Genomic DNA, 17,726 nt, shown 5'->3' on the forward strand with positions numbered 1-17,726 from the left:
CCACTAGAGCAACGAGCTTCTGCCTGACAGCAATGAAAACATCTTGACAGACAAATTCCATGAATTTGAAAGCGCCCTTTTCTTTGCCTGCCAATTCAATACAGTGTACATTTTTATATGGTGTATAGGCTCATACAGGCTCCATAAACAAGAATTAAAACTTGCATTGTTCACTCTTCTATCGCCTTAATGTCCATCAGCCATAGTTAAGAAACATATGGTTTATCAAGAATAATACTGATATCTCCTTTTACTTTCGGCTTTATTGCAAACATTTTAAATGGTAGGATATTGTGATACAACAGACTGACACATATGCATCAAATGTGATATCTTGAACATATTTTAAATCACTGTTCCCAAAGGTAAACTGGACCTTTAATGTAAATCAGCCACAGTAAGAAACTTAAAAAAAAGTTAATGTGCCATCAACTGTTTTTGAAGAATAACACTTTCCGAAATGTTCAGGTACTGTCAGAGAACTCTTAACTTTACAATCTATGAGTTGATTTGTAAATAAGACCAAAACAAAAAAACAAAAAAACCACACACACAAAAAAACACACCCTTTTTATGTGCCTGCCCATTCGATACATATGCATTCAAATGGTGTATAAGGCCCATCCTGGAATTTCAGTCATCATATTCCAAACTCAATCAACATACAGGCTCTGAACACAATAAAAACTGACATTGTTCGTTCTTTTATCGCCTTAATGTTCATCAGCCAAAGCAAGAAACAAAGCAGCTAATGTAATAACTTTTTTATTCAGTTGTATCCCTGTTTATGTCTTGCTTTACAACAAAAGGGATGGTAAGTATTGGTTTAGGTGATGACTCAGCTTTTAACTTTTTGAAATATCATATAGGTTCTGTTAAAGGCATTGAAAGTTTACTTAAGTGAAAATCGGTTTTGAAAAGGCCGAGATATCCAAAAAGAAAGTTAAACAAAGTGATCCTCATAAAAGTTGAAACCCAGATCTTCTATTTCAATAACATTGGTTTACTTTGTGGTTTCATACCTCAGCCATTTGAAGACCATGTTTCATAAGCTAAACTTTGAATTCCTTGTAGAATTGTATGCTCATAAAAATTTCCTAAGTGGTTTCTTAGTACATTGTATCTTGCAAAAAGTTAAAAGCTCAAGTCATATCTGATATACTTTACAACTTGAAGGAAAAAAAAAACCCAACAACTGCTGTCTTGTGGTGCTTTGCTCCTCCAAGAGAATGGGATCAGGCATTCTGCACAGGATATTGTTTGTAGATTCTCCGGAGATGTCGTCTTTGAACGACCACTTGAAAACTCCATGCCTTGGTTTCCCCATCATGTCATCATCCAGGATGTCTTTTACCTGTCAAAAAAAAAATTATATATAATCAACAAATACACATATTGAGTTCATTTTATCACAGTTTTTGAAAGTTTGGAATATTCCTACATACTGAGTGCAGATAAAAGATTGTTCAAAAGCCATGTACATGTCACCTGCAATTGAAATATAGTTGAACATTTTGCTGCATAGTTATTCCGTAAACCAAGCAATAGAATACACAAACTACAAATACAGTAGACTCTTATTTTAAAAAAATGGAATTTTAGAAGAAAAAAAACTGTTACTCTAGACAACAAAAGTATGTGTAGCCATCCCATTTTGAAGAGCTGTGTTTTATCTAACAATCTTCATTCAAAGACATCTAATAATAAAACATTTCCAATAAGTTTTGTACATGTATATAGGATTATAGAAATTTGGAGGAGGCCGTGAGTTATCGCTATCTTCGAAAGGTAATGTGTAATATTTATTTTTTGCTGCAGACAGCAATTGAGTATCAACACCTCTGCACAATGTTTGCCCTCTTGAATTTCTTTTCTGTTTGATTATTTAGTAATCTATGCAATATTTATAGATTTTGGGAAATAAATACAGAATACTTCTGTACATAAAAGCAATGTATGTTTGTCATAGAAAAATAAAAGTTGACCTCCAATCTATCAACCCACCTAGCAACCTTTCCTGGCCAAAGTTTCAAAAAAAGGATAGGTGTAATTCTTGGTATCGCCAATACCTAGTTGCCGTGCGGAGAGCAGTGTTTTAGATGCATTATGAGATAGCTTACAGGACAAACTCGACCTGGTTTTGGCTGCTCATGCACTGCTCATGCACTCAGATCATGCTCTATCTTTATCCAGAGGTATTTTTGTTGAAGATTTCTTCGCTTTCCATCATGTGACCAGCATATTGAAGCCTTGCAGTAGTGAACCAGGACTCTAGTGGCCGCAAATCAGTAAAACTTAAAAACTTCCAACTCTTTTAAGCTTAATTTTAACCAAGAAAAAAAGGGATAGCAATGAAAAAGCAGACAATTAACTCCATTGAATCATATGGGAACTGCAACCTCTACTTAGCGTGAGACAACCAGAAGTGAACAAGGGCACAAAAGAATCCCAAAGTGTATCTGTGACAGAGCTCTTCAGCATGCACAGAAGTTTTTTGCGCATTGGCGATACCGAGAATTGATTGCAACTTCATGAAAATATGCATACATACCTTATCACTGGAAAGCAAACATGCTTGGCATGATGAAGAGATGCTCTGGGCACTCAGAGATTTAAAAAATTTCCACCAAAAGCTGTAGAACACGCCAATGTAGCTTCTATAAATAAAATGATAATAACATCAAGTGAAAACCCCGATAACCACAGATGTGGCTACACGACAACAGATAAAGATATTTACACTTTGTATTACCAAAAACAAAAGGAGGGCTAACTACAATTGTACATAATCATTCAAAAAGAGATCTATGATAAAATCTTTATAATAAAAAAGAATATGCCATAGTGTCAAAAAATATGGAGGCCATGGCTTCTATCTTTGAAGGGTAACAATCACTGTTTATTTCACACTGTAGAAAGCAATTTAATATCTCCTACAAAACATCCTACACAAATTGCTCTGCAATCATTTATTCATGTATGCACTATACATTTATATACCGGTACTTTAAAAATGAATAAGAAATAGTCCTGTACATACTGTAAAAGGAACTTTTTTTTTTTTTTGTCATGGTCTGAAAAAAAAAAAAAAAAAAAAAAAAAAAAAAAATATATATATATATATATATATGCACCCTTAACATATTTAAGAGTGCCAATGTAGCAGCCTTTTTGGCCAAAAGAAAAAAAAAAGATTACATAATAAAATGAAAATGTGCATTCACACCTTCTCACTGAAAAGCAGACAGGCTAGTCATGATGAAGGGATGCTCTGGGCACTCAGAAAATCTCCACCACAAGCTGTAGAACAGGGCCACGCAGCTTCTATAGTGATAATCGTATCAGAAGAAAACCCCAAATAAGCACAGATGTGGCTACATGACAATGGACCAAAATATCATGGAAGACAGCAAAATGAAGACTAGTTATGTACCAGTTCTATGACATCTACAAATAAAATATTTACAATACATAATAGCATGGCATTAAAAATATGGAGGTCATGGCTTCTTTGAAAGGTATTACTGTTACTTGTAATGTTTGTTTTCCACTGCAGAAAGAGATTTAATATCTCCTACACAATTTGCTTAGTGGTCATTAATTCATGTATGCAATACAAATTTACAATCTTCATTAAATAAATACAAAATAGTTCTGTACATAAACATAACATCGCAGAATTTCTGCGAAGTGAAGTTGCGGAACTTTGGTCATGTCATATATTTATTAGAGCAGAAAGATTTGGGGCTGATTTCATAACAGGGATCGTTTTTAGGACACGACACAGGCCAGCAAAGAGCAAACCTGGTGGATGGTGCAACAGCTGGAATGAGGCTCTGCACAGATAACTGTCCAGGCCACAAAAGACGGGGTGTTATGGACAGATTGTACATTGAGTATGGGTCACTTAGCTCCAACGAGCCCTCCCGCAAAATCATAAAAATATGTATTATATACACCTCACCGTAACACTGGAAAGCAGACAGGCTGGGCACCGGCATGATGATCGAAGGGACGCTCTGGTCACTCACGACACAGATTTAATCACCACTAAAAGGTGCAGAACAGGGCAGCACAGCTTCTCACATAACAGTTGCTAGTTGTCTAGTCTACATGAAAACATAGAAATAAAATCTAAATAAATAAATCACATCATGAGAGAACTGCAATCCATGAGCTCATGTGGCTGAAGGACAACATTAACAACGTTAGAAGTAGAGTTTGCACTTTGCTTAGGCAGAAAGTTAAATCAAGTCAAATCCCGATGTAGGCCTAGTAAATTTTCTTTTCCAACTTGTTTGATCATGGGTGTCTACATACACTAACGATATCGTGTGGTTACACTTGCACTTAGGACTCATGTCACTAGCGTAGCGCTAGCCTGGCTTTCGAAATTCAATATTAAAATGTTACAGTTACACTCGTTTCGTAGTTAACGTTAACACGGTTAACCATGTTACAGGCGGCACTAAACTTGAGTGCGTCAGCTCACGATGGACAGTGCAGTGGAGTTAAACTTGTATTCAGTCATTTTAAGTACCACTCTTGGCTTATTTTTCGTTCATTGCTGTTCTTTCACTGTCAGTTTGGTTTTATTTTGGGGAAAAAATATTACGAAAAGATGAAAAGAAAGATTATTTGAAGCTGGAAGCAACGAAGAATTTACTGACAAAAAATAACACATGTGGGACTTGGCTCAGTTATCGTCCTTGTAAACTCGAAAACGAGTAGTGAAAGCTAGCATACAGAGAATCTTAAAACAATTTCCAATAATGCCAGCAGGGCCATTAATCCTAAAAATACGGAAGATTCTACGCTAGAATGCAAAATTTACCTTTTGTCAGCGAGAGTCGTAATCACCTCCGTGATATTCAGACCTGAGCAGTCGATGCTGGATTGTACGCAATGCAGACATAACACGGGAAATTTGATGCGAACGATACGCAACCTCGGACAGAACGGCGCGAAACAACGAGGTAAGCAAGACATGGGAACGATCTGTCTGAGTTACGCGCGTTCTGTGAAATTGCGAACACACGTAACGAAGACCGATTGTCGATTCTGTCCACCGTTCGTGCGTCCCACCAAGCGGAGCGTACCCACTGAACGCACGTAACATACTGGACAGAATTAGAAACGGAAGCTGAAGCTAGATAACTAAATGTTCTGAAAAGACAACTATGCTCGTGGCGTGAAACCGAAAGCAGATGTCTAACTTCAGGGTAGTGTCGGCGTTTCCGTGTTAAATCGAACGACTCTGGAGTGTCTCAACTAGCAGTTACGTACGTTCGCGGCGTGGACAGAAAATTGAATTTGGTAACTTTGAATACGGATATTAAATATTTGATTTAATTTTCTGTTGAATTAGTGAAACCTAACTTGGAACTGTCGTCAGCAAAGTGTATTTAACACAAAATAACTGCACTCTGACGCCTGGAAACCAAACGAAATTGAGGCCGAACGTACGTAACTGAAGTAGGACAGAACGCTGACCTTTTTGGTCCAGCTTGCTTTCCACTCTCTCAAAACTCGTGTAATCGTTCAGGGCGAACAAGAAAATGATTTCTCGGTGCATTGGCGATAAATTTTGAATTACAATCCATCCAGGGTGCGTGTCTTCTAAGAAAATTTATTTTATACAAGTTACAATTTATGTCAATTTTTATTTCAAATTTGCACATTATCAACAATATTGAATAAAAACAAACAAACCAACACATCACAAAATAATGACAAAAAGACTCAACGAGGTTGAATATTTTATTTCACCTTGCCACATTTATTCACAAAATAAATAAAAAAAGATGATTAAAACAAATATATTCAAATGAAATTGCTCTATGTCTAGAGTGCATAAAACTACCCATTTACCGTGGAATTGCCCATGTTTCATTACCAGTGCAAGTACCGGTAATTGGAAATTATATGACATTCGAGTAAAAATCTTTCAATGTCAAACCATGACTGAACTTGAGTGGAAACCCAACAATCTGTGTCATAAAACCAAGAGCCATCTACAGGTGCAAATGAGTGGAGATTGGATGGCTGGCAAGAAAGAGGTTTGTGTATCACCTTTAAGAGAGACAGAGACCGAGAGAGAAGCCATTACGTGCGGACTAAAGATAGCTTCCATCCGTGTCAGGAATTATGAGCCTTGCGGTGATGTACCGAGGAATCCATGCTATGCGTTCCACCGCTGCGGAGGACTGCGGAGATCGGATAGCTGGGCCTGAGAGATATGCTCTTAACATATACATGTAAACATAAATCCTCTAGTGCTCAAGGATGCTTTCTGGTGGATTCTGGGGACATTTGGAAGGGGGGAAAAATTGGAAATCAAAATTCTTGTGTCAGATGAGTATGACGAGGATTCCAGCAGAGGCATTTTTATTCAATACCTTGTACAATCATCTTCTAATTTTTAAATTTCTGGTTCTCATAGTTTTCCACAGAAAGTGGCAGGGATTTGCTATGTTTCCATTACTTCATAAAAAAAGTTTAGAAAGTGTACATATTTGCAGTAGTTTTGGCTAAGTAGCAACATGTTTCAGTGTACAACTTCATTACTATGAAGACCATATCCTTTGTGTGTGTGTGTGTGTGTGTGTGTGTGTGTGTGTATGCTTGTAATTGAATGTAGTGTATTTTTTAAAACAAGAAGTACAGGTAGCAATAAAGCATGCAGCAATTTCATTGTTTAACTCATAGAATACTTCCCAATGTCTCCCAAACAAAAAGGAGGTTAATCAATACCATACAGAACTGTGAAATTCCTATAGACTTTAACAGACCACCAGGTCATGTGGGGCATATGAAATTTAATTAACATGAAAAATATGATATTGCTTGTTAAGCGTTTCAGGTGAAACGGTTATTGTGCTTCCTGTGTGGACAGTGCAATGTTATAGAAAGGAATTTATAGCAAGCATAACAGATGAAACTCTAATGGTTTATTGCTCTGATTATTTTGTTGTAGAGGGTACAGGAGAGATGTGATTAAAATGGAGCGTATAGCACTGAGGCTGGTTTCGAAATGGTATTTCATTTCATTCAAAACTTGACTTCAGTAGCTGGCCAGACGTGACAGCCCATTACTATTGCTGCGTGTCGTGTTTATTTGTGCTCCACGGCATGACATGTTGGATGAGGCTTTGATATGTTGGGGACACAGTGGGGATGCTAATGTACATATGAAAGGGATGGTATAGTATTGGTGGAGATGAGGATCAGGATTTTACCTTTTTGTGATATATGTGTACCAAGAAACCACTTATGAAATAGTACAAAGCATCATACCATTATGAGAGGAATTCAAAGTTTATTTGATGAAAATCGGTTTCGGAATGGCAGAGACATCCAAAAACAAACTAAAACAAGATGATTGTAATAAAAGGTGGGTTCCACCTTTTATTAGGATTGCTCTGTTTCGGATATCTCAGCTATTTTGAAACCAATTTTCATCAAACAAACATTGAATTCCTCTTGGAATTACAGATACATGCTCTTTCATATTTCATAAGAAGTGTATCATTATCTCACAAAAAATGTGAGAAACATGAAGTTTGGTCTCAGCTGAAACTATACAATCCCTTGAAGCTGTAGCTTGTCATGCAATGCCAATAAGATATTGACAGGGATTCCTCAGCATGATGCCTAAAGGTTACTGTCCTACTATCTTCTATCAGAAAAACATTTAATCTCTATCCATAGCGCTCATTACCATGTAGTAGATTATTCATTGTCCTCAGAGCAACTTTCTGCCTTGTGTAGCAAGGGAAAGTACAATTCTACACTAAACATTTCCAATTATCTAATTTTGCATATATTTTTAGAATGTTTCCTACAATATGAAATGTATATTTCTAGTAGAATATTTGAATACTTTAAATTCATTTACAGCACAAATCCTACTGAAATCAGATTTTATTTCATTGTTTATACATAAAAAACACTCCAAGGATGTGGAAATACAATGCCCCTGCTGCTTTCATTAAGTAAACTGTTGTTTGGTGTCTGTCTAAACATAATTAACTCCAGTGCAATAGTGCTGCCTACAAGTGTGTCTGGTTATATGCTGTTATTTTCACGTACAGATATTTTCGTGAATGACGAGGTCATAGACGAGATGTTGTTTTCGCGAATCGACGGCGACCTTTACGTTAATGCCTTATTAACAAAGCGCATGTAGACATTTTCGCTTGTTGATAAATTTGAAAATTTAAAAATTAAACCTTCGTGAAAATAACAGCTCATACAGTAACAATTAGCCAAAGCATTTTAGGTGTGTTCAGAGAATAGAATTGATAGGAAGGATGTGTGAAGGAGTCTATTTTTCTGAAGTCTTTATTGGAGTCCTGAAGTATTTGACATGAGGCAGAATATGATTGTCCATTAAAGTTTACCTTAAAGACAAAGTAACACTTTTGTCATACATTGTACAATTGTCTGTTTTTTAGAAAATGTGTATGATTTTATGTCGTGAGAAATCATTAGTAGAAAGTTATGTTTATTTCAAATTTTTTATTATTCTACTATTTATTAGTCAGTTGCCTGAGTGAATTTTAGTTTTGAAAGTTAGAAATGTTTCTCGTAAATCTTGAAAAGTCACGGAACGGGATAAGGTGTCCGTGCATTTTGCATCTGATACTGATAGTGTAGTGCCACCACTTTTGCATTGAAATTGGCATTGAAACTGCTGGCGAGGGAGCCTATGGATAGCTGGGACCTTGGACACAATTAGACATTCCATGTTCCTGGGTTTCAGAGCGAAAAACCGCCTGGAATGTGTCAGGGAGAATCTTTCCCTCTGCTCTGAGGTTTAGCAGCCTCTAGGATTGGTAGAGATACAGGCTCACTAGCTGCCAGCCCTGGAAATACAATTGTATGCTATATTTACAGCGTACAAGAATATATGAGTGCATACATGAGTGCATACCCATAATGAGGCTGACTAGATGTACACTCTAGAAACATGAATCTATATAACGTATATGCTTTTGAATCTATTTCTGTCTGACTCATTTTTTTATTGATTATGTTTTTTTTTTATGTGTGAGTATGTAATCAATGTGTAAAAAGATAGGCCTACATGTACACTTCTAAATCTTACTGTATTTGTCTAATGATATTATCAATGGTTTTTGTGTTCAATAAACATAACTATACACCTTGTGTTTGACCACCCATGGTCACAGATTACCCCCCCCCCAAAAAAAAAAAAAATATGTATATATATATACTCATATCCATGTATGTTTATCCACCTGCTCAGTATTAGATAAAATATAGGGGCCTACATTTATGGTTTTTCATATACAATGTAAAAAACATTGTGTATTGTACTCTTTTCATTGTCTACAACTTGACTGTGCCTATCCTTTTTTTTTAATCTCTGATTGATGCAACAAAGTTATGTGATATATATTCACTCATACATACAATTACAATACCATGTAACACTTTTAGTTTCTGTGAATGTGTATTTTCTTGAAAAATGATAATCGGAAAATAGAGTATAGTGCATGATAATTCCTGTTATTGCACATACGGTAGTTACAGTGTACCATCACTAGTTAAAATTTGCCTGCTATTCTGAGGTCAAAATCATGATGTAGGCCTATCGTTAATAAAACATCGCAACCAGCAAAATACTTTCATTGCAGCTGATGTATTTAAGTGGATGCGCCAGTCATATATCTACCACACACCCTTCTCCGGTACAATACCTCTTGATTCTGGTAAATATACAAAGTGCATGTTACAGTTAATGTGATGCCCCATGTATCATGGTTTAATAGTACCTTTGACATGTGATCTGAGATGATTTACATTGTGTCATATTTCCTTCCATACCTCCCTCTCTCTCTGTGCCTCCAGGCTAAGCAAGACCAGATTGGTAGTCTTCTCAGCCAGGCTGACAACCAGGTCTCCACACAGCAGTTCTATGGAGATGTGTACGCGGCCATGGCCAAAAGCCTGGGAGAAGCCTGGCGGGACCTGGGCAGGCAGATGGAGACTCGGCAGCAGCTTCTCAACCAGGCGGTGGACTTCTACCAGGCTGCACAGAAGGTGAGAGAAGAATGGAAAGAGAGATAGACAGAAGGGAAGAAAAATATAAGAAAGAGAAATATAAGAAAGAGAAATACTGGCCAGAAGGTGAGAGAAGGATGGAAAGAAAGATAGAGAGACAGAAGGAAAGAAAAATATATGAAAGAAAATACTGCCCAGAAAGTGAAAGAAGGATGAAAAGACAGATAGGGAGACAGGAGAAAAGAAAAATAAAAGAAAGAAAAATACTGTCATAGGTACACCATGGATAAGAGAAAGAAAGAGAGAGAGGAATTGTGAGATAGATAAGAATGAAAAAAGAGAGACAGAGATTGAGAGTTTGAGATAGATAATAAAATAAGATTGATCAGGGAGAAAGAACAAGTGATGGAAAGATAGGAAAGAGAGAGAGAGATGAAGATAGTGATAGAGTTTTTGATAGATAAGATATCAGGGAGGGAAAAAAAGAAATGAAAAGGTCGATAGAGAGAGGTTAGAGGGGGAGAGATAGATTTGAGATATATTAGTACAGGTAATATCAGATAAGAGTGAAGGACAAAAATCATCTTGCCATCACCATCCAGGTTTACCTTAGTGCACCTTCACAGTCTTTTTGGTTTTAAATAGTGTCACATATATGATCTTGTTGCACTATACTGTTCATATTTTTGATGAAAGAAGTCCAGTAATTGTGCAAGGCTGATTTGACAAGGTTTAATGGCACCCATTGGTGGGTTTGACTGAATAATATATGGAAGATAGCATGCTATTCTTTGGCCCATTAATGTTGAGACAGTGTGATGTGACTCCCAAGAACAGTCTGCCTAACTTTCAGCACTATCATGTGCTTGACTGTCTACTAGCCATTTGCAAATGATTGAGAGACATTAGGATTGATATAAGTTTTTATCTCCAGTTATGTTATTATTACCTGATGACTTAATTTCTCTGACTCAATTTCTTTGTTAATTCATGTTTTACTGTAATTGACTGAATTTAGTGATAGAATCAATCTGTCATTGAATAGTATTTGGTGAATATTCTGAAATCAGCATCATTGCGATTTTGACAAAGATTGATCTGCGAGTGAGAGAGAGAGAGAGGGTATCAGTGAATGAACAAATGAAAACTTGATTGTTGCGAGTCACTGTTCAGCAGTGTCAACTGTGACAGTGCTGTCCAAGCCTCTGTTGACATGCGCCAAAAGTTCCTCATTTTCCACCCATCCCTCCCTGCCTTCTCCTTCTCCCTCAGTACAATGACAAGCTGAGTGATGGGATCACAGAATGCCGAACGATGAGTTTACCATCCAACCCACGACAGGTGGAAGGCCAATTGCAGAGATACCGGCAGGTCAAGAAAGGTAACCCCCACCGAAATGCACCACTCTCTCTCTCTCATCCATTCTGAATCAAAGTACAGTTTGCACATCACTGATTTGTTTGTGTTTTCGAAGACAGGTGATGGTATACAAATAATGCACAGGTGAGAGTACATAATGGAGATGCAGTGCAGTCAGAAGGTATTTGTAATGGTGTAACATGCATGACATTGTCATTTGGGACTTTTAGAATTCGCATCCAGGGCGTGGACTGCAACGTGATGACGTCATTTCATGATATTGCGCATGCTCTAGATTTTCAGGCATGTCGAGAATCGAGAACGTGTCTTTGAAGGATTTCACGTCCTCCCAGAGTGAGGACAGGCAGTGTGCGCAGCATGTCTTTAGCACGACGATTATGACGTCACCACATCTGTTGAATCATACTCACCGTCGTCTGAAATCTAAAATGGTTTTACTCTGGCGTCGACGGGAGTCGCCGGGAACGGTTGGCTCGCACTTTTGGTGGCCTGACCGCTGTCGTGTCCACACAATCTACAAGTCCTTAATACCCGAGAGTGTGCTGCACCTCCACTAACATCACAGACTTAAACTTGTGCATTATTTGTTTTATTAAATGGATCTATGAGCCAAACCTGTGCATTATTTCTTTTATAAAATCGGTCTATGAGCTAAACCTGTGCATTATTTGTTTTATAAAATGGGTCTATCAGCTAAACCTGTGCATTATTTGTATTGTAGTACTGTAAAAGTGGAAATTTTCGCGGTGTTGAAATTTTCACGTATTTCACGCAACCAGAAACTAGCACAAAAATAAAAGCGCGCGAATAGTTTTGCATGCCATATGTTCCAGTGGTTGATGTCTTGATTCTGCGGAATTAAAAACATGCGAAACTCTTCTCATCCGGCCAAGAGCGAAAAATTAGTCACCCGAAAATATCCCCTTTTACAGTAAATGGGTCTATGAGCTAAACCTGTTCATTATTTGTTTTATAAAATGGGTCTATGAGCTATGATTTCAGCTGGCAAAATTTTGTATTTCAATACATTTGGGGCTGCTCTATGATTGGCCATGCGGTTGATCATGTGAATCAAAGTGATTGTTTAAAAGAGTTCATATCGTGCACACAGCAAGCTGCCATGCACAGACCAGTCGGTAATCTGCTGTAGGATAACACGCCGTGTAGTTAATGCTTTTTTGCTGCACACTTTTAGTATAGAAAATAAAGAGCACGCACATGACTCATTTCAAAGCTTCCAACTGGCTGCATTCTCAAACCCATTTTATAATGCGTCGTAAGCTTTACAATGCTGCATCACCCACTGTCCTTTCAAAGAATATCTCATATTGGTAATTATGAGCAGACTGACTTAAAGCTAAACCCATTTCCTAAGGGGATGTGGCTGGTCTAGTAAAAAGTCAATTTGAATATTGGAATGGGAAAAGAAAAGCGGATAATCACACAATACTGTCATGATGAAAATCACTTGATGTCATACCGTATGATCATATGTTCATGTAGTAAGATGAATCGTATTCCAATGTAAGATTTATAAAGATATAAAAAAGACAGAGACACTTGATCTTATAGTTCTCTGTATTGTGATACAATGAATATCACTTTGTTCAAATAATGTTGATGAGTTTACATCATACAGTGAGTGCTCTGTACAACATGAACTTTATTCAGCGCTGATGTCAAATGACTGAATAAACATGTGTGTCAATAATGGTTAATCAAACTCCTCCACCAGACAACATGGAGGGCTCTATGCAGGTCATGTCGCAAGGTCGCGACCTCCTGGACCGCCTACGCGAGCTCGGCTCCACGGCGGGTGCCGAGACGCAGCAGGCCACGGCCGCCTCGTGCCAGGCGGTTGAGAAGGCGATGGACGACATACAGAACAAACGACGAACTCTGGGTGACCTCTGGCTAGACAGGTCAGGGAAGTTAGAGCAGCTGAACGCCCTGCGGGACATTGACACCGAGGTCACGAAGGTGAGAGAAAACCACACAATATGTTTGACATAAACCACTTTTAGATATAGTTTCATGCACTGATATGGACATTTGTTGGTTAATACATTGTGTAAGTGTACGTGGTGCACCGTTAAGCCTTCTACCACCCAACGTTCTACCGCCAAGAAAACCCTTCAAAGATTTTATTATATGTTGTGTGTTGTATGTATTTCAATTATTGGTGTAAAACCAAGTTAAAGCCATGCATTGTATTATGAATCAACGATGAATACATTCCCAGTAAGGTATCGGATTGTAATTATGTGTGTTTGTCATTTTTCATTGTGTTTAAGAAATATCCAGGTAGAAGAATTTGGGAATCATAACTTCTGCTGTGTAGCTATCTGTTTTGCTGTTAATATTGGTGCATTCCTGGAATGATTTTCTTACCGCAGTTGGCATTAACTTAAGCATGGTTATCACAGCTTGTGTTCCGTATTCAGCAAAGTTGCATTGTAATTTTAGTTTCCATAGGATGGCCATATGACTGAGTTGGTCACGCATCTGGCTCACAATCAACCGACTCGGGTTCAATTCCCATTTAGTCGAGCTGAGCAATGTTGTATATGTATAAGCATTCTGTCCCCTCAAGTAACAGGCAAAACACTTTATTCCTCAGACAGGACATGAAATGGAGATCCCATGTGTGAGGGAATCACAAACCTTGAAACATCATTCATCGCAAAGAGCAGTGTGCTGTAACCTGGTGAAGTGGTCCTCGCACATAGCTACACCCAAAAAAAAAAAAAAAAAAAAAAAAAAAAAAAAAAAAAAAAAAATGGGCAAATGATGTGAACCCGTGTGGTTTGCCCCAGGCATCTAGCAATAGTCAGCAAATGTTATCAACTGGGCACATTGTGCCGTATGAAGAAGATGAAGACAGTTTGAATGTAAGTTGTAGATTTGAAAGTAAAGTGATTAAATCCCCATAGCAATCCTCCCTCATTGGTTCATTGTTTGACCACACCCACCTTCTCACCCCCCTCCCCCTCTCCACCAGATCTCAGACTGGTTCCGCACCAAGGGTGAGCTCTACCTTCAGAAGAGGGACATCGGAGAGAACGAGAAGGAGTGTGAGGATCTACTGCGACAACACCAGGCATTTGAGGTTTCTGCCGCGGTAAGTCTGTTGTTGGTCAACTGAACTTTAGTTCAGTGATGGTACCACTTGTTGATAAGCCAGCACCAACCTCTGCTGTTGGTGTGTGTTTCCTTTTATTGTCCTTGATCTCAGATATGATGATAATCTCATGATACTATTACCAGGGCAACAACAGCAAAGACCATAAGGTGATTATGGTGTACATGTTTATCTGGGTTTCCTTGAATCACATAAAACTGTAGTTTTTTTCTTTATTCTCATACAAAAGTAACATTCTACAAACAAGTCTAAATCTTCCTAATCTTGATTTATCATCAAATGCTTCATGTGCTTGCACCTGTAACTGAGATCTGAAAGAAGAATTTCCTCCATCTTGGAAAGATCGTGCAAATTGACTGTTACTTTTTGGACAAAAAGCTGTGAAATTTGCACCTTTTTCCTCCATTATTTGTAATGCCTTCTCTTCATATGTTCTGATTTTTCAGTGGTAATTTTTTCTTGAATTTACACAACTTTAATCAATCATAGTTTTCTAGTTGTCAGCTACTGCATGATTTTTTCTGTTTTATGATGTAGTTGCTAAGGGACAGAAAAGCAAGATAAACTCAGTCCTTGTTTCTTGGTTGTTCATGTTGTAGTTGTTAAGGAGGAAGAGAGAGAGAGGGAAAAGATGACTCACTAGTTCTTTCTTTTCCTTGGATGAAACAGGATGTTCAGAACAGTGTTCAGACCCTGCTGGAATCCTCTAAGGAGGTACAGCACTCCAACCCAGAGAACACGGAGCGGCTGAGGAGCCAGACGCGGGCCATTGACACGCTCTGTGACGACTTTATGCAGCGTCTCGGTGACAGGCGCGGTAAACTACAGAGGGCGCATGACTTCTACCGCAACGCTGCACTGGTAGGTCTTCCCGATGGCAGAATATATCCCCCCACCCCCCATATTTATACCCCCGCCACACTTCGTGTGAAGGGGGTATATAGGAATCACTGTGATGTTTTCTCTCTGTTTTAATGCAAAGATTCAATTATATGTGTTTATTAGCACACTTTGTTTATAAGGCATGTGTCATTCCTTCCTCAAAAAATGTATTAACCCGTTGAGGACGGTTTGTTTTTGCTACAGCATGCATTTCCCATGGATGCTCACCCGAGTATACTCGGGACTCGTTCTCAACGGGTTAACCTATTGAGGATGAGCTGCTTTTACTATAACACACATTTCCCCAATGACATCTGCCCTAATATACTTGGGACTAGTCTTTCAAGGGGTTAAACAAGTCTCATGTACATTTAGTACATGTATGGCATGTCATTGCATCAATTTCACCACTGCTATGACACTATCTGACAAAAATTTGATATTAGACGATGCCGCTCAGTTGAAACAATTGGAAAAATTCTGCATGGGGTCTTATTGAAGCTTTCAGTAGGATGACAAAATTCTGAATTCATTTCCTGTTATATACAGGGCATCTAGGCCTGTTGGCAAAGAATGTATCAATTCTCCCCATCGCATATAGCCGATATCACCACGCGATACCGATATCTGATCGATCGCTTTTTGGACATGTTCTTCTTGTTTTGCAATTTACCCACGTCACGTCCTTCATCTATGGATATTTTCCATAATTTCATCATTTTGCGTCATTAGCTTCGCAGAAGAATCCCATTTATCAAAAGTACAGTTACAGATAAAAGAATAACTCTATTATTCGTGAAATTGTAAGACAGAATTTGATACAATCTATGAATACTAGTACTTCGGCGTTCAAAATTAAAAGCGTACATTTACACATCGCACGCTATAACCGAAAGTTTGCATCCCAAGAATTAATGGTAAAAAAATTTAGAGTGCCACACGAGTTCAGATTCGGAGAGCTATAGGCAATAAGGAGAATTGTAAAAGAGTAGAGCAATTTACTGATGTTATTTACTGATGAAAGCACATAAGTTGATGTTCAGATCAATCAAGAAACCCAGTATGAGTTAATGAGTTTGTTGTAATTCTTTTCCCCTTTTTTCTTTTGCTTCATGTAGGCCAAGAACTATCTCAGCAGACTGGAAGTCCAGCTCTCCCAGGACAGACTGCCCAGAGATGACCGCACGAGGGCGCTGCGTCTGGAGAAGCTCAACGATGCCATCTCGGAGATCTCGACACCAGTCCTGAGCGAGGGCCGCGCCCTTCTCAACCAGGTTGGCCTGAGTACTCCTGGAGCAGAGGGAGTCAAGAAGACCATGGAAGAGATACAGGTGAGCCTCGTTGTGAGGGATGGTTTGAATTTTGTTCTTAACCAAGTAGCGGTCTTACACTTTGTATTGTCACTGTCTCAAAATTATACAACTATTGTACACAATACTTAGTCTCAGGTACAATGAGTTAAAAAGATAACTGGAATGGAATGGAATGGTTTATTGATCAAACTTCGCAGCCGAACGGCTGAATTGTGTCTGATTTACATCGATAAAAATACAGTGAGACAAAATAACTTACATACATTTGTATATAACACACGAACAAAATACAACCATTACGACAACAACAAAACAAATTATCGGTACATCAGTAGTGGAAGTACATTCAGTATATAAATTACTTGTATATTGGAACAAAAACAGAGTTGAGTGAAAAAAACAAACAAACCCGTTTTACATGCATGTATCTTATATCCTCCATTAGTGACGTATAACAACCCTTTAAGCTAATAAAAAGGGTATAGAAGGATAAGGGAGGAGGCGTGGAGTGAGGAATGTTGAGAAATAGAGGATGCTACATGTAGTGTGAGGCTGAGACAGGAACAGAGTGAGGGGGAGACAGGAGAACAAAGAAAACAAAGGCTAGGGGAGAAGAAAAGGGAGGCACAAAGAGAGAGCAGGAGAAATGTAAGGATAAAGGAGAAGAGGAGTGAGTAGAGGGGGAAAGGGAGGAAAGAAAGGGAAAGAAGCTGTATGCGTCTGGAAAAATACTAGTGCATCATATTGTGTTTATGTTGATATGAATTAAACATATTAATGTGATTGTTTTTTTCACGTACATGTATAAGATATGTGGCATGATAGATGTTCTTAAACTCTCAAACAATACTGGGTTAAGAATGTTTGGTGAATGCCGTCTGTTGTATTTAAGGTTAAAACTTGGACTTCGTCTCGATTGAAAATTGGGCATAGTGTGTGTAAGATGTGTATGGAGCCATCTCATCGTAGAGTTAATGCTT

At 38.2% G+C, this 17,726-nt stretch overlaps 1 protein-coding gene across 1 annotated transcript in view; it reads left to right on the forward strand.

Annotated features, from left to right (window-relative positions):
• Nucleotides 1–17,726, forward strand: part of LOC139728705 (uncharacterized) — a 169,470-nt gene that overhangs the window by 97,780 nt on the left and 53,964 nt on the right. The window contains exons 20-25 of the mRNA XM_071639651.1: nt 9,877–10,068; nt 11,302–11,410; nt 13,145–13,389; nt 14,411–14,530; nt 15,221–15,412; nt 16,552–16,764. Of these exons, the coding sequence (XP_071495752.1) occupies nt 9,877–10,068; nt 11,302–11,410; nt 13,145–13,389; nt 14,411–14,530; nt 15,221–15,412; nt 16,552–16,764 (1,071 nt within the window). The remainder of the gene's footprint in view (nt 1–9,876; nt 10,069–11,301; nt 11,411–13,144; nt 13,390–14,410; nt 14,531–15,220; nt 15,413–16,551; nt 16,765–17,726) is intronic.

The sequence above is a fragment of the Diadema antillarum genome, unplaced genomic scaffold (genome assembly GCF_040938485.1).
Source record: "Diadema antillarum isolate AM-2024a unplaced genomic scaffold, OU_Dant_1.0 scf00000019, whole genome shotgun sequence".
Classification (NCBI taxonomy): domain Eukaryota; kingdom Metazoa; phylum Echinodermata; class Echinoidea; order Diadematoida; family Diadematidae; genus Diadema; species Diadema antillarum.